The sequence below is a fragment of the Monodelphis domestica genome, chromosome 3 (genome assembly GCF_027887165.1).
Source record: "Monodelphis domestica isolate mMonDom1 chromosome 3, mMonDom1.pri, whole genome shotgun sequence".
In the NCBI taxonomy this organism is placed as follows: domain Eukaryota; kingdom Metazoa; phylum Chordata; class Mammalia; order Didelphimorphia; family Didelphidae; genus Monodelphis; species Monodelphis domestica.
Window position 1 is genome coordinate 142,453,287 of NC_077229.1, and position 18,643 is coordinate 142,471,929.

The following is an 18,643-nucleotide window of genomic DNA, read 5'->3' on the forward strand; positions in this document are numbered from 1 at the left end:
ATTTTTTACACAGATTTTCTAGATCAGGGGATTGCCACACCACTCAATAGCTACTATGTAGATCAGTTAAGTACTCAATATTTTTTTTAGATTTTTAATTTTGTTTTTATTATCATGCAAAACACACTTCCATATTGGTCATCATTGTAAGAGCACACACAGATATAACACAAACTCCAAAATAAAACCATAAATAAACTGATGTGAAAGATAATCTGCTTTGATCTGCATCCATCTGACTCCAATAGTTCTTTCTTTGGAGTAAATATTGGTTGAATGATTTGCACATAGTAGGTAGATAATAAGTGCTTATTGATTTGGATTATTGAATTGGTACCAAGTTCAGACTAAGGAAAAGGTAATAGCATCCTAGCAACCTTCCATTTACTCCATAAGAACCCTACTTGCTTCATTCATTCAACTTTAAAAAATTATTTCATAGCTATGATAGTAACTAGGGTTGTTGGGAGGATCAAAACAGATAAAGTCTCAGCAATTTTCAAGTGCTATTATAAGTGCTAATTTTATTATTGTCATCATCATCTTCATTCTCTGGGTGCTAGGTTTACAAAGACAAAAATACAACAAAACAGTTCCCATTCTCCAGGAGCTCACCTTCATTCATTCATTCATACATTTATATTCATTCATTCAACATTTATTAAGGACCTATAGAATGGGGCAGCTAAGTGGAGAAGTAGATAGAGGGTCCAGACTCACCTTCCTGAGTTCAAATGTAATCTCAGACATTTACTATACTGTGATATTCTGAACAAGTCACTTGACCCTACTGGCCTCAGTTTTCTCATCTGTGGAAGTGAGCTGGAGAAGGAAATGGAAAACCATGCAGTGTCTTTGCCAAGAAAACCCCAAATGGGGCCCAAAGAAGCCAGAGAGGACTGAACAACAAAATACAGGACACTGCCACACTTTTAGTGCCAGAAAATATTTTTGGGGGAGGAACAATCAGTGACCTCACTGGTACTTGATAGCTTTAGAGAGTTGCTTGTGGCACTAAGAGGTTGGCTGACTTGCCCTGGTTAGGGTCACATGGTCAACCTGTGGCAAATTAAATATTCCTGATTCTAAGACCTGCTCTGTCGGTCTCTGTCTTGGTCTCTGTCTGTCTGTCTGTCTGTCTGTCTGTCTGTCTGTCTGTCTCTCTCTCTCTCTCTCTCTCTCTCTCTCTTTCTCTCTGTCTCATCTCTTTCTCTGTCTCTCTATCTCTGTCACTCTGTCTGTCTTTCTTTTTGTCTGCCTCTGCCTGCTCTATGACACTACCAACAGGCCAACCCAACCCTAAAGGAGAAAAGAGTGGAAAGTAGGGAAATCAGGAGGGAGAACCTGATCCCTGTCACCTCTGACTAAGAAAGGGATCACTGTTGTCATCATAAACCTGTCTGCTGAGAGTTGGGGAAAGGCAACCAGTTTCAAAGACAGCTGAGGACCAAAGAGCCTCAGAACTCAGCCCCTCCTGTCTCCATCCTGATCCAAGTGCAGCTCTTGCCTCAAAGGCCAAAATCCAGGGAAAACAGAAGGAACCAACAATCCAAGTTTCTTAGAAAAGGAGTACTCTCTCAGTTAAACTAGACTATGTCGACTATGCCAGAGTAGAAAAGTTGATAAAGTCCATTGTTCAGAGCAGGAAACCAAGTAAGTGAGTTTTGGAAAGTCAGCATGACATGGTAGACACTGATGCATATTTGGAGGCAGGAAGACTTGGTTCATACCCTATTGATAGGTAAGCCTTCACTTCACTGAGTCTCTCCATTTTCCCAGGCAGAAAATGAACTTCGTGTCTATGATTCCTCCCTCAGAGGATTGTTGGATTAAACTCCAACAAGAGAATTAATCTAAAGTGTTTTGGAAGATTTTTTAAGTGCTCTTTTTGTGGTGGCAAAGAACCCTCTTGCTTTAAAAAAATATGCCTAATAAAGAAATATGTTTTGCATGATTTTAAAAGAAGTCAGTGTGACATGGTGGATAGAAAAATCAGCCTGAAGTTCATGAAGAACTGGGTTCAAATTCCACCTCTGACATATACTGGTTATATGACTAGGCAAGACCCTTAACTTCTCAATGCCAGAAGCAATGTTTGAAGAGTAAAAATATCAGAAAAGTTGGCATTCTGCATTGGTAGATTTCCTTACCAGAAGCATACCAGTAAAATCACAGATTTCTTTTTTTGGGGGGGTGGAATCAGAAAATCAGAAATAGAAAAGAGATTATACATCAACTAGTCCAACCCTTTTTTATAAGTGAACAAATTGGAACCTGAGAGATGAGGAACCTACTTCTTCTGACCCATAGCTGGGCATTCTAGCAGAAGCCAAATTGTTTATATTTTCACTTTTACTTCCTCTATTGACAAATTATTGACAATATATAATGTGTAGCTGCATTTTGTTTTCTGCTTGAAACATGGAAGTAGCATTATTACTGGTGCCAATAAATGCATATTTCTTAATCTTCAATGATCTGAGAAACCTGACTCCCATAAAGTGATAATGACTTGGGGGGAGGGGGGGAGGTGGAATGCACTGTATAAAATGAACTCAACCTGGGCCAAGATATAGGTGGGGTTGGTATAAATCTACCTTAAATACCTAGGAATTATTTTTTTTTAATTCCACATCCCCATTTCTATCTCTTCCTATGTCCTTCAAGACCTTGATCCAACAATTTCTCTCTATCTCTGTCTTTCTAATTCTGGCTCTCTTTCCCTTTATATCTCTCTGTATGTCTTTCTCTGACTTGCATTTCTCTGTATTTTTCTTTATATTTCTGTCTCTGTCTCTGCATCTCTATGAACATTTCTGTCTTTATGACTTCTTTTTCTTGACTCCTTTACAACCCACAAATAATACTCCCTCTATCCCATTAAAAAGAAAAAGAAAAGAAAAATCTTTCCCAAATCTCTCTTGTCCTTTAAGTTACCATTTTATCTTCCTTCTTCAAAAAATTTAAGACCATTACTTCTATTAACACTACTGACTCCTTTAACTAATCCTTGCAATCTCCCATTCATTCTATTGAGCCTATTTTCTCAAAGCATATCACTGACCTCTGGAAATCACCAAGTCCAATAGCCTCTGTACAGTCTGATCCCTTTGCTGGTTGACATTTTTATCAATGTCTTAGCTAACTGATAAGCTTCTCAGATTTTCAAGTGAAAAAAAAAAAAGGCTGGGAAGGATAACAAATATACTGGTTGAGACAATCAGGATCCATAAAGATCTTGACCGGCTCAAAAAGAGATGTCATTTATAAGACTGGTGAGCTGCATGAAGACCACAAAACTCCCAAGTATACCCTGAACCATATTAAAATGTAATTAGGGAATATTTAACAATACAAATAAAAATACAACAAAACAGGTAATATTAATATGTGTCTTTCCAAGTCGTTGTGTAGCCTGCAGAGATTGTTATGTATGGTTTAGTGGCCCCTGGTTCTATTTGAGTTTGACTCCCCTGGGCTAGAACTTGAAACTGAACCTAATAAGATGAAATTTAATAGAGATGAATATAACCCTACACTTCTGGGAGTATAAGACCTGTCATTTAATTGACATAGGAAGTACCCAGTGAAGACACTTCCACTCCCAATCTAGACCAACCCCTGCTCTGCAATTTATAATTTTAGAGAATTCCCTGTGGCACTAAAGAGATTAAATTACTTTCCTAGGTTTGTGCATCCATTGCACAACCCATTGTATTCAACCCATGTTTTCTTGCCTCAGAGGCCACTTCTTTATCCAGTATTATCATGTTGTCTCTCATCTTAAACCTAGGCTTGGAAAATCAACTTTACAAGTAAAGAATGAGAGAAGTGTGGTTAGACATTTCCTCTTTTCCAGTACAGAATTCTGTGACATTACAATATCACTGTCTTTCTCCTAATTCTCTTCTTATTCTGACTCCCTCCATTTTTTAATTGGTTATGGTAAAAATGCACTACACACACATACACACACACACACACACATACACAATCATGGCTGCAACCATGTTGTAGTAAAATAATCAATGGTTCTGGATTTAGCAGGCTTGGATTTAGATAAAAGTTTTGACTCTTACTGGCTATAGGACTCTTATAAAACTCTTTTTACTTATCCCTTGAATATGGGTATTCCTTAAATATCTGTCTTTGGTGCTCTCCTTTCTATATAATCCCTTCCTCAGTCATCTCAAAACTAGGGTCAATGGGTGGCCATTACATGAAAGTAGATTTCAAATCAACATGGCGGGGGGGGGGGTAGATTCTATTAATTAAAGCTATCCACAAGTGAAATAGATTGTCATTATGGGCTAGTGAGCTCCCCTTGCTTAGTGTGAGTTCTTCAAGGGGTGGCTGGATAATTAATTATCAAGGATATTGTCGACAGGACATATGCTTTAAGTAAGAGTTGGACCAATGACCGTAAGAGTTTCCTCCCTATTTTTTAATTCTGTAATTCTTATCCTTGTTTTCCTTGGTTCATCCAGTAAGATTTCTCAGGAAACTGGTGACAGGCTATGGCAATATCTTGCTGTGAAAAAAATAGAGTATGGAAATGCAGCAAGGAAAAGAAAACTTTCTAAACAAACTTGTTTTTCTTTCATTATTGAAAATTGTTATTTGGATAAACTAATATTTCATGTTAGCCAACAACAATATGTTACAGCTAACAAAATAGCACACTTAAATATAATTTATCTAATTTTTCACTTTGGACATTTGCTTCTTGATTTTTCCAGCTTAGCAGAGCAAGCTGAAAACAACTTGTACTTCTGTTAAGAACTCTGAGCAAATCTCCATTTGGAAAAAGTTTTAATGCTAATCATGGTCTCTTGGGCTGCCCAGTCACTGAGATGTTTCAAAGTTGATCTAAGAGTTTCATAGAGGACTGGCTCATAAACTTACCTTTAGATTGCCCATTAACTAATCATCAATCTTAACCCACTTCCCTGTTTCTCACCATCTATTTAAGGAAGGGCTTTTGCCTCAATCCCAGCACTCTGTCAAGAGCTTTTTTTAAGTGAAATTGAAAGCTAACAAAAATGAGACAGAAGCCTGATTTATTTTGAAGCCCCCTCCTTCAAAGGAATTTGAATGGTTCCAGACATTTCAGACAGTTTGAGTCTGAAAAGAGTGTGCCTTCTAAAACAGTCACATATTCTACTGGCTGGTAGATCAATCAATCTTCTTTGTCAAGGAGTTCAACAGGGTATATTATTAATAAGCTCAATGGGATGCTATCATTACTTCATAAATATCATAACGATAATCCTACTCCAGTGGGATTCCTTCTAAGGGAATTCCCTATTGTACAGAGCACAATGCATCTGTGTCTGCCCATCTGGTGTGGCTCTTGTCCATATATCCTCCTCTAAATTTGCCCCAAAGAATCACTCAGTGTGCTGGAGGCTGCCTCATCATGGCAGCTCTGAGCCCTCAAAGGCTATGCTGGCAAAACACAGGTTAGAAAATCCTCATATGCTGAAAGGCATTGAGTATGGTCTCTACCCTGAGATACAACCTAAGAGCAGAAAGACTGAAGACCAGTCAACTGGCTATTTGATGGTCATTAAGGAATAGGAGATATGCCACTACAAAGGAACCTTAGCCTTTCTTTCCCCACTCAAGAGAAGAGAAATCGGAGTGAAGAACAATGAAAACATAATTATAGTGCTCACAAATCCCAAACCCAACTGAGAAGGGTTGGAAAACCTTTCCTTTCAAATTAAAAGCCTTCTATTTTATCAATTAAGTAGAATGACATAGATTCTCCAAGTTCTTTCTCTTGTTTCTTCTGTACAACATCCTTGAATGAATCACAATGAAGAAATGAAGAAAGAAATCCTATCTATGTCAAGGTAGAATATAAGACAGAATTCGAAAGCAATACTTAATGACGAATAAATACATACTTCTGAATTGGCCTTGGGCAGGTTTACTTTCTTTGTCTTTATCAAATGCAATAAGTTGTACTGCATAAGTCTGATCTGGTATAAGACCTTGAATGATGGCTTTATTTGCAGTATTCTGAAGAGTCAGTTGGTTGGTTTTTCCACCTGGAAAGAAACAGAAAGATATATACTATTGAAGATCAAATGTTAAAAGAATTTTGTTAGGTAACAGGTGGTCACTTGAGATTTTAAATTATAAACTTTAAAAAAAATTTGAATAATTAATCAAACATCATATTGAATTTGACCTATGCTTATATTAATAGCACATGTTTATATTTTCCTTTATTTTGGTTCCTTCTCAATTTCCCCACTGATACATTTTATGGTTATGATGGACCCTGACACAAGATCATGCCTGAGAGACCATGTTGCAAAACAAAGTGATGAACTTAGAGTAAGGAATCCTGGGTTCAAGTCCAAACTCTAATATTTATTTACTAGCTATATGACCACAGGCAAACTTTGAGGCTATTTCCTCATATGTAAAATGGATTATCTATCTGCATAAAGGCTTCCAAAGAAGGCCTTATGTTGTAAAACAAAAGTACTGTAGAAGAGGGCAGCTAAGTGTCTCAGTGGATAGAGAACCAACCTTAGAGAGATGGGGAATACTGACTTCAAATTTGGGCTCAAACATTACAGAGCTGTGTGATCCTGGGCAAGTCACTCAAACCCCATTGCCTAGCCCTTACTGCTCTTCTGCCTTACAACTAATACGCCCTATTGATTCTAAGACAGACTGTAGGGGCTTTTTTAATACTACATAAATGGAATTTATGAGTACTATTGAGTATTATAAAAATGAATAAATTCTGAGAGCCTATTTCCTCATCAGTAAAATAGGTATAATGAATACATTGTTAAATTCCAAGGGCTCTTGTGAGGAAATCACCTCTAGTCACTAGTTTGTTTTTTCCTCACAGTACTGTGTGACGTGGTTATTCTTCAGTCATTTCAGGCTCTTCATGATCCCATTTGGAGTTTTCTTGGAGAGATTTATCATTTCCTTCTCCAGCTCATTTTACAAATGAAGAAGCTAAGGACAAACAGGATTAAGTGACTTGCCCAGGGTTATAGAGCTAGTAAATGTCTAAGATCAGATTTGAGCTCAGGTCTTCCTGACTCCAGGCTTGGTTCTCTATTCACTGTGCCTTGGAGCTTCCCAGTGTGAAGCAGGCAGTGCAAATATTATAAGCCTCATTTAACAAACAGGGTAAAAGAATAGAATTGCCAAAATGATCTAGGCAATGAGGATGGAATTAACCCTGCAGAGAAGTTGTTTTTATACAAAATCTTTCAGCCCCAAATACCATCAGCTCAAAACACTATAGAAAAACATTTTCTTGAGAGAGAGAGACACACACACACACAGACAGACAGACAGACAGAGAGAAGATGGCACTCTACCAGCAATTTAATTCTGAATGGAAAGAATCTTTTTATTATTCTTAAAACTGAAGTGGAGTCTAGACAAAAAGATGAATATTCCATGCTGTCATTCTTGTTTAGTACCTCTGAAGTAAGCCAAAACATCCTCGTTTATGGAACGATTTAAATACCTTTAGTCCTCTCCCTGGCAAAAGTCCTTAAAGAACAGCAAAAGAGATGCTTTTTGTGGCCTGGCTACTTAAAAGTGAAATTGCGGTCAAACATTGTTACAAGGTATTGAGACTGATAGATTCACTTGTACTCGTGTATTCTATGATACAATAAAGCTAAAACAGATTGAGCATCTCTGCAAGAAGTGTAGCATCAGTGAGTGAGTCTCCAATAGTGGAGGTGAATTGGCTCAGGTGGGAAGCAGAACAGATTAATTAAAGCATCTGTGTTATTCCACAGTGGACTCTGGTCAATAATGACTAGGTGCTACCTAAGCAAGATAAGGAGGCCTGGTCTTAAAAAAAAGTGATTATGTATCTTTTTTTAAGACCATTATAACACTATCAAACTAGTCTGACAGGTACAGCTTTCTTTCTTTTTTTTTTCCATAAAATAAAAACTCTTACCTTCCATCTTCGAATCAATTCTGTGCATTTGTTCTAAGGCAGGAGAATGGTAACAGCTAGGCAATAGTTGTTAAGTGACTTGTGTCTGAGGCCAGATTTGAACCTAGGACCTCACATCTCTAGGCCTGGTTCTCAATCCACTGAGCTACTCAACTGCCCCCCAGGTACAGCTTTCTTGAAAACTCTGGCAATTTCAAATTTTTCTTAGAAATTCCAATTAAACCTCAGTGTTCTCCAATCTCCTGAAAATTTCTATCTCTGGCAATATCAGAAAACAGGGGTCTTGAAGCAATAAAATACAATATAGGTTACATTTTAGCACACAGAGACCAGGCCCAGGAGTCAGGAAGAGCTGAGTTCAAGTCCTGCCTCTGACATGTACTAGTTTGTTGTTTTTTTTTTTTATCATAGACAAGAGGCTCACCCTCTCAGTGCTTAAGGCAACTCTCTAAAACTCTGTCACTGGTAAGTTACTGTTCTGAATCTCCTGAGGGAATTTCTCCACTAAAAATTCGTTTTTAAATTTTAATAATTGCATTTTCCACTTTTTTTACTAGATTAAACTGATGGTTTATCCACTCTGGTAGTCTTCAAAAAACAAGCTCTTAGTTTTGTCTATAATTACATAGCCTTTTAAGTTTATCTAGTTCTCTTCTAATTTTCAAGATTTCTTCTTTCATATTTATTTTAGGAGTAAATACTTTCTACCACAGAAAAATGGCAGTAGAACAGAAACAGGAAATTGTCAGCTTTAAGGTCAGAACTTGATATTGTCTTACATTGAAGATATTCTGACACATCATAGAGATATTATATAATGCCTCATTAATACAACAAGAAGGGTCTGTAATTCCATAGGAAGCATAATCTCCACTGATGCTTATGATAGTCTGTCTATAATTTAGACTCTTATAGAGTTTCCTGAGACTAAAAGAGAATGTATCCACACAACACGTGTCAAAGATTTTCCTGACTCCAAAATAAGCACATTATCTACTATGATACATTACTGCACTTTAAATTCTTTATTTTGTCATCTTAACTTCTAAACATATCCCTCTCTCTTCCTTACCCAACAAGCCATCCTTTGTTTTAAAAAATAATAAAATTACAATAATAACCACTTAAAAGCATTTCTGCAAAACTAAGCAAAATGTCAACTCAATCTGATAGTAAATACAATATTCTCTATCAAGTCCTCCAGCTCCAAGAAGAAAGAAAATACATTCTTCTGACTATTCCTGACATTATAATTTCATAGTGTTTTGATTTTCATAATTATTATCATCATATTTATTATTTTCCCCATTGTATTTACTTCATTTTTCATCAGTTGTAAAAACTTCTGAAATCTATATATCTATAATTTCTAAAATGCACAGTAATATTCTAGTACATTTACCTCCAATAATACTTTTATCTATATGGCAACAGAAGATTATCTAAGGATAGAATCTTATTCCAGGTAAGTGTTTTCCTCAAATGTATTTCTCTACTTTGCTTTTCCCCCACATGATCCTACTTTTCAAGAAGTGGTAGGAAAAGCCTGATGTGGCTTGGCTTCTTCATCTATTAATCCCTAATTCTGAGAGACTGCCAACTCTATCACTTGTTTATTATATATTACACATCTGATATAATAATATTATATTAACTAAATTATCATGAACAAAAGCCTTAACTTCTCAGGGCTTAAGTCAATTCTCCAAAACTCTTTTACTGGTGAGTTGTTGATCTGTATCTCATGAGGGAGTTTCTCCACTAAAAATTCCTTTTTTCATTATAATAATTTAATTTTCCTCAATTTTTACTAGATTAGTTGATGATTTATCCATTCTTGATAGTCTTCAAAAAATAAAAAATTGTTATTATAATTATATAATCCCCAATTGATAGGCTTATTTCTACTTTTAATTTCTTCTCTACTGCAGCAAGTACTGTTATCAATATTTTGGGGGATGTGGGGCCGTTATGCTTTTGATCTCTTTGGCACTAGCAGTGGCATTTCTAGATCGATTGGAACTGACATTTTAGTAAATTTCTTAGTGTGGAATATTAATTTTTTGTCTAGACTCCACTTTGGTTTTGAGAATAATTTTTTAAAAAATCTTTCCATTCAGCATTAAATTGCTAGCAGAGTGTTTGTCATCTTCTTTTCTTATAAGGAAATGTATTTCTATGTTGTGTTGAGCTGATGGTGTTTAGGGATGAAGATTTTGGTTAAAATCAATTTAGTAATTCCAAACTGCTTTCCAGGATGGTTAGAACAATTCATATTTCATATATTTACCCATCTGACCGAATCTCCAATGTTGATTACATTCATTTATCTTTTGTCATCTTTGCCAATTTGTAGGACCTAGACTGAAACCTCAGAGTTGCTTTGAGAGATTGGTAGTTGTACTTCATATGGTTGTTAATCGTTTGCAATTCTTTTGAAAACTGTTTGTATAAATCTATCAGGCATTGGCTCTAGATATTATGTATTTATATTTGTTCCCTAGATATCTTGGAGACCTTTATCTGAGATATCTCATACAATGATCCTCCACACCAATCAATAGCTTCCTTTCTTATTGTAGTAACATTTATTTTTTCAAATAAAAGCTTTTAAAATTTATCTTTTATTTAAAAATAACAATTACCATGAAAAATAAACAATTTTATCCTTATCAGTTTTATCCCTTGCTTGCTTAAGAACACTCCCCAAGAAACATCTGTGAAAGATACTTGATCTGATTCTTTTCTTTTTTCTTTTCTTTTCTTTTTTTTTTGTTTAAAGGTATGGCCCTTAATATTCAGACTGCATATACATTTGGAATTTATTGTGATATGTGGTATAAGGCACTGATCTAAGCCTAATTTCTGCCAAACTACTGTTGCTCTTTTAAGTTACTAAATCAGAAGAAAAAGACAGATAAGGGCAATTAACTACATGCCCTTTATGTTTGTTCTGTCACAATCTAAATCCATTGAGTGAGAAAAGTATCTCTCTATGTCCAATCAAGCATGTGATACCCTGACATCATTCAATAAGTGGCAGAGGTGGGAATATTTCAATATTATGGATTAATAGTTGGAAGGAAAAGCCTAGTCACATCAGGCTTTTCCTACCACCTCTTGTCAAAATAGGATCATATGGGGAAAATACAAAGCAGAGATACACATTTGAGGAAAATACTTTCCTAGAGTGAGATTCTATTCTTAGAAAGTCTACTGATGCTATATAGATATCACTTTGCTTCTTTTTACCATATTGCTCTCTCTTCTTTATCCCTACTAAGGAAATATGGGTATGTACCCATATACACACACATACATATACACACATCCCTCCCTACCCACATGCATATATACATATATATGCACAACATACATATAATATCCACATAGATAAAAACCATATACACATGTACACCTTTTATTCAATATATAGTTCATCATTTTTACTTGTCACTGCTTGTATCAGAATTCTTTATAAGGTGTTCTCTCACTAAATCTCAAAAAAATCCAACTACATTAATTCAATATGTAAATAGCTACCACTATTACCAAAATTTCATTTGGACCCAGTGATAGAAAATGTGACATTTGAGCTCTTAGTGAACTTTAGTTTTGTCAGAAAAAAAAAATTATTTGGTAATAGGAATTTCAACTTGAAGTGAAATCTATATATGACACCTAATACTAAGAATAAGTCCTTCCCTCTCACCTCCCACCTTGATACCACCCACCCCACACCAGTCTTGGGTTGGCAACAAATCTCCCAGAGAGTTCAGGTGGCCCACTGCTTTCTATCCGGCCAGCTATGCAGGTGGTCCGTGAGTTTAGTAACTGAACTGTGTGTTTCCCTTTTCAGTTGTCCAAAAATTCATCTTGTCACACACTCTGTAGGCCAAGAGAATTCTAACTAGATTGGAAATCTGGCACAAAGAGAATTATCAAAACATTATCACCTGTAATGGGCCATAAAAGACTCTCTTAACTCTAGGAAAAATAACTGTCCTCACTGGAGAAAACGATTTTCAAGCTTGGAGGATAAAAACACTTGAGCTCATTTTAAAAGTAATATTTCCAATTCCTTACATAAAATAATTTTCTTATTCACTATTTGAGGGTTTTTGTTTTTTTGTTTTTTGTTTTTTTACCTGAAGTTGGAGTTACAAGAAGTTTGTATCCACTAAATTTCCCTTTGGGAGCTTTCCATTGGATCTGAATACTGTCATGAGATAGTATGTTATATCTTAATCTTGTCGGTGGAGCCACTGTAAAAGAAAACAAAATCTTTTAGAGAACGCATTGACATATATAATTTTTCTTTTTATGGAAAATGTAGAGCAAAGCTGACACTTTTATACACAGAGCATATGACAGCACACCCAAAAATGTGAGTTAAAGTATTAACTTTATCAACTTGTTAGTTTGCCAAAGTAACATTAAACCTAGAGCTACATGATTTTCCCTGAAGACATACAACAAAAAGCAAACAGAAAAATGAGTTGGAAGGCAGTGTCTAGTTTAAGAAGCAAAGAGGATCAAGCCAAATCTTCTTTTATTGACTTATGGGGATAGATTTCTCTTGCTGAATTGACTCAAAGATCTTATCACATGTTACATTAAAACCAAGACCATCTGCAGAAATTTTGCAATAATGAAACTGTAGAAATCATTATTAGGTACATAAAAATGTAAAGGCTATATAAGGGGAGGGTAACTTGCAGTTAAGGCCTGAGTATCTATAAATGGGGTTGTGTGATTATGGTCTTGCTGTAAGTTACTCTGAAAAGTATTAATTTTGCCCTAAATCATAGGATATATTGAGAATATATGTTTCATGGCAGTCAGTATAGATGGGTGATGTGAGATAGCCACCCACACTCGGTAGGAGCCTCAACACTTCTCACCTAGGGCTGCCAGTCAACACCTACTCACTCTTTACATTGGCTCACTTATTCCATCCTGCCCTTGCCCAGGCAGGTCTAGGTTCACAGATAGACCACCTATACAATTACAGTTCCACTCTCTCAGTGTCCTAGAGGTAACCCTCTTGATACAAAATAGATAGCCCTTGGGGGCAGCTGGGTTGCTCAGTGGATTGAGAGCCAAGCCTAGAGATGGGAGGTCCTAGGTTCAAATCTGGCCTCAGACACTTCCCAGCTGTGTGACCCTGGACAAGTCACTTGACCCCCATTGTCTAGCCCTTACCACTTTGCTGCCTTGGAATCATTGATTCCAAGGTAAGGGTTTAAAAAAATAGATACCCCTTATTCCACACTTTTGTTCCTAGGCATTTCTGTACAAATGCTATTCATAATGTAAGACTTTTGCAAAATGTGTGATATTTATACAAGTAGCTATTCACATCATGACACATCTTAAATATTATTATTTACTTAACAATGGGGCAAAATGAATGATGATATTACGGGTCTTCATATTAAAATAAATACATAAATAATAAAATATATCATAATTAATTATAAACTTGGGTTACAATCTTCCTAGATGATAATACTCAGAATACTGCAAAAACTCATCAGAATGGTTATTTCTGATCTATCCAAACCCAGTTACTTATTCACTCAAGAACTCACAGCAACACATCTCAGATTGATTCTTTCTAAAAGACAAGCAAACTAGCCAGCTCACCATCATACAAACTAGCTACAAAGCCTGTCTTCCCTTCTGCTTTTCCTTCTCAAACCAGAGGTGGCAGCAGAGAGCAACAGGTACTTGGGAATTTCACTTTTTCCTAACACCATAAAGGGTACTAAAAGCTCTTGTCAAATGAAAATTAATTTTTTCTTCTATCTGTTAGGAATGACTTAACTCAGGACTTCTTTTAACTCATTGCTTCTAGCTGCCAACTCCAGCTAAACAGCTTTTCTGTCTCATTTTCTCCAGCTTCCCTCCCCTTTCAATTCTTCTCATAATGTTTGTTTCTCAGGGTCACCTCCTATCAACGGATTAAATGAAAGCCTTCTGACTCTTAGTGACTTTTAACATTAAAGATTAGCAATCACCCAAATTTCCCCTATGAAACTGATGATCATTTTACAATCATACTTCACTCTCACAATTCACAATGTTTGTGAATTTTACCCACTTTAGTCATAAATATATGATATAGTACTGAGCAATATATACATGAGTCCACAATCCCTTGAAGCTCTAAGTCCTTACATAGTTTAACATATTGTTTTGTAATCTTAAGTTAGTTTCTCCTTACTCATGTGAAGTATGAATTAGACTTTTTTGTCTAGCATCATTAACTTTTAAATTGATCAACCAAAAGTGAAAACACCACACTTTGTAAGCCATCAAATAAGAGAATTCACAAGTCACTTGCTAAAATGAGTGATAACTCCAGAACTCAAAGCACCCCTACTTAACACTAAGCAAGAGTGTTGTTGCAAGTCATTTACTAAAGTGGGTGATAACTCAATCAGTCAGAAACTTGTGAATTCTATGATAAAAGGTTGACACCTTCAGAGTGAGAAGTGGATCCCATAGACACTGACTCCTGGGCAATTTGAAAGCTGTGATTGGCCCCTGTGAAGCCGGTGTAATGATGGGTGCATGAGAGGATTTTTGGAATCTTGGCATCGGGGCTGAGGGAGAGAAAGCATCAGTTGGTGAGCGAGGGATTCTGAGAAAGATCTCTTTGGAATTCTGGACCTTTTGAGCTAAGTCCTTGACCTGGCAAGACCTGTTCCCTGGCTGAGGATTTCACTGAGAGCCACAAGAGAATATTCTGTTCCTGTATTCAAGTTCTTCCACAAACCTATCATCTCTCTTATATCTTCAACCACCTCTCAACTGAGGATAAGATACCTCAAACCCCAAAAGGGGGCTATGGACTCACGGAGGAGAGAGCCCAGCTCCCTTGCCCTTCCAGCCTTCTTGCACCTATCTCTATATAGTTTCTTTAGGCCAGATAGATACATAAATTAATAGTAGGATTATTTAGTTGGGGGTACAAGACAGAGAAACCTGGATCCATGAAATTACACTATCCAGGTGAAAGACCGTATTAAGAAAACATTAGGGTAACCAATCCCCACTTTCCATATCCCAATTTGCCTATAGATCCATCATTAAATCATACAAATAGCAGTCATATTTGTCAAGCCTCTTGGTTTATATTTGAGAAGGTATCTGATTTAAGACCAACAGAGAGCCATCAGGACCATCCCCCACTGAGGCAAAGCCTCCACAGGGGCTTATCTCCAAATCTTCTCTGTGAGGAACTGAGGACATCCTTGGGTTTAATTGGTATGGGAGACCTGTCTTCAACTCTCCACTTTTCTTAGGAAACCTCAATATACCTTGTGCAGCAACTAACAACTGCTTCTCTCTTAAGGGAAGTGAGAGGAGAGCTGAGGCTAGTCCATTCAAATTTCAGCTCTCTCTCATATACACATCCTTCTCCAGAAACTCCTTGAGAACTCATCAAACATCAGTGGAGAGAACCTTTATTTTTACCTCAGGAACCACCATTTTTACAAGGGAAAGGGACAAAAAGGACTATAAAAGTCCTTCAGTCATCTTCGACTGGTGACCTGCCTCTTGGAGGTAACTTGGGACTTGGACTCCCTCTTGGGTGAGTGAGTAGCTTACCTTCCTTTCCTGGTGGCTGGAGAGAGATTAGTTTTGGAGAGGCCTTCCCTTCTTGGAGGAGGCCATGTGGTTCCTCTGGTTAATAAGCCCTGCCAGGCTGAGCAGAGCATTGGAACAATATTTAGTGTGATAGGGTAGACATCTTCTCTACTCTCTTTTTGTATTTCTCTACTTTCACTACTTCCACCTCTTTGTAAGTAAAAGCTACTAAATGTCATTTTGACTTGGGCTATAATATTTTTGAATCAGTGACCACAATAGTAATTTAGAATTTTCACATAAATTAGTCAAATTATTAATTTAATTCTTTATACTCATATCTTTCCATTTTTAATAAATAAATTCCCTCTGCCTCTTTAAAACATCAAACTATTCACATTCATATTAAATATAATTCTATATAGGGTTCTGTCCAACAGCCCCTCTGAGGACCCAAGGTCTCTCTGCCCAGATGTGGCGTCATGGTCAGAATAAGGAGATAAGGCACCCTGTGCATTCAACCCATGTATGCAGGCATCACACAGTTTTCTGCCATAGTATCGTGGTTCATTTATTATATAGGTTTTTTGGTACGTGCTTCTTTGACGCACAATCAATCTTCTACATATGTGACATTCTACAATTTGATTGGATATTATCAAATCACTTAACCAACACTCTTGTGATGTTACTACAACAAAGAATTCTGTGACCATTTACTAGGTTTCTACAACACTCTGTGATAGATATGATTAATGTGAATAAAGCCATTTGTAGGTTAGTACCCCTTGACCTGCTAAGAGGATCATTGTGCTTTTGGTCAGCTTTCACTATCAATCATAATTGCTTGAGAGATGAACAACAAAACATCATCATATCTAGGTGTGAGGACTTAAAGCAGACCAGTTTGGGGGTTTTCCTCAATTTATGAGTTCTGTTTTTCTTGTGTTACTTTGAAGTGCCTAGCAATGCTGCTTGGCTTCTGTTCCAACAAATTCATTGGAGTGTGGTAACTGTAGGAAAAGATTCATTATAGTACTCAAGCTTTTGGCTGGTGTTTATTGTAGGGCCTTGGAGCGTGTCTTGTGCTTGAGAAAGGAGGGGTCATGGGCAGTAATCTTTGGGCTTTAATTCTGTAATTGCAATCTTTTGGGGGGGTACTAATCTAGGGGGCTTAAAGTAGGGTATATATTTATTGATCCTATAAGTATTTGCTCTCATATTATTTCTCCTCCATTGGGGAGAGAATAATAACCATAACAAGTCCATTAGTGGAGATAATTTGGGGAGAGAAGTCACAGAAGGAGATCAGCAGTGGCGGGGGTGGGGGGTGGGGGGTGCAGACCTCCCTTCCTCAGATGGTGACCTTGTCAGCCAGTCAGGGTATGATGGCCTCCGGCAATTCTACATCATTCAGAAGGTGACTTGGCTTTTATATTTGCTCCACAATTTGCTTTGTAAAACTGCTCAAATCTCATTTGAAATTTGTTTTTACTTATTTCATATATATATTAATTATATATTATATATCTATACAATGTTTTGTAGTTTTATTAAAATACTGTTGATCTTTTCTCATTCATTTTGAGTTTCAAAAAGTTGTCATTACAGCAAATATATCTTATATCCTTATAGTCAGTAGAACTCTTCTTACGTTAAAAAAAAAAAGGCTTTTTCTATCTTTTCTTCCACCAAATTACTCCATATGGACAGAACTGTAGCTTAAAGGGACATAACATGACATCCCATATGCTATATGTTGGATATCAGAAGCAGGTGACATAGTGGACAATGGATTGATTCAGGAAGATCCTTTGATCCTGTGCCTGATCAAGAAGATGCCTGTTCTGATGTATAAATTAAGGTATGTCACTTAACCTTTGGAATCCCCAGGCAATGCTCTAAGCCAATTCAGATCAGTACTGGTTAAGGAAACACCTCCCTTGCTACTCCCTCTACTGATGAAGTCATATATCTATACTTTAAAAAAAATCATAGTAGCTTTCAAATCCATATAAAAGTAGTTATACTCTACAGTCTTTGATCTAGAATGATTTATATTCTATAGAAAGATAAGAACTCAGTGATGAATTGGCTTGAAAATTTAATACCCTCTGACAGCTCATGAAAAAGGGATAATTCCACATTACCTTTTCTAAGCCACTAAAATTTAACACAGCCATATGCATACTTTGGAATATTTATTGGCACAGAAGTTCTAGGACTTCCAAAGAAATTGAGCTAAGTAACTAACTCGGTTCATCTAAATATTGGGGATGTGTTTTGTATAAATGCACAAAGAAAGATAAATGTTTATTATCAACTGTGTTGCCTACTCAATGCTCCTTTCTCAGATGAATAAAAAAAGTAAGGATAACATTTTATACAAATAAACCAACAGAAAACGATCAGTAGTGTGAGAAAGAACCCAGCATGCAGTCAGATGAATCCTTTCCTCTTACAATGAGCAGTTACCTACCTAAAATCACCAAGCATTGAATAAACTGGCATCCAACATATCAGTGTTTGGAATATATCAGCTTATAATAGAGTGCAATAGTTATGCCAATATCCACACAAGAACTTTTGCTTATACCAAACTTGGGCTGAAAAAACTTTTGCTCTTGTTTTGACTTGCTTTCTCACAATCAGAATAAAGAATACCAGTCATCTAAAAAGGAAAAACTTTGGCCTTTTTTTAGTCAATTGGACACAAAAATAATGTAATAACTGTAAATCTGGTATTTGGACACACACCAAACTACTGATGTGAACTGCTAATGGATCTTTGTTGTCTTATCAATTTACTAGATTGCTGTTTTTTCATTATGTCCAAGTCTTTGTGACTCCATTTGGGATTTTCTTGGAGTGGTTTACCATTTCCTTTTTCAACTCATTTTACAGATGAGGAAACTGAGGCAAACAGGGTCAAGTGACTTGCTTAGGATTGCACAACTAGTAAGTATCTGAGGCCAGACTCTTTGTGACCCTTTCTGGGGTTTTCTTGGCAGATAGTAGAATGGATTGTTATTTTTTTTTCTCAAGCTCATCTTAGTGAAGTAGAAACTGAGGAAAATAAAGCTA

At 36.5% G+C, this 18,643-nt stretch overlaps 1 protein-coding gene across 2 annotated transcripts in view; it reads right to left on the reverse strand.

The window, feature by feature from the left end:
• Positions 1–18,643, reverse strand: part of COL14A1 (collagen type XIV alpha 1 chain) — a 297,645-nt gene that overhangs the window by 239,920 nt on the left and 39,082 nt on the right. For both annotated transcript variants that reach the window (XM_056823153.1, XM_056823151.1), the window contains exons 3-4: positions 12,109–12,225; positions 5,913–6,056 (exon numbers count right to left, since the gene is read on the reverse strand). In XM_056823153.1, coding sequence (XP_056679131.1) covers positions 5,913–6,056; positions 12,109–12,225 — 261 coding nt within the window. The remainder of the gene's footprint in view (positions 1–5,912; positions 6,057–12,108; positions 12,226–18,643) is intronic.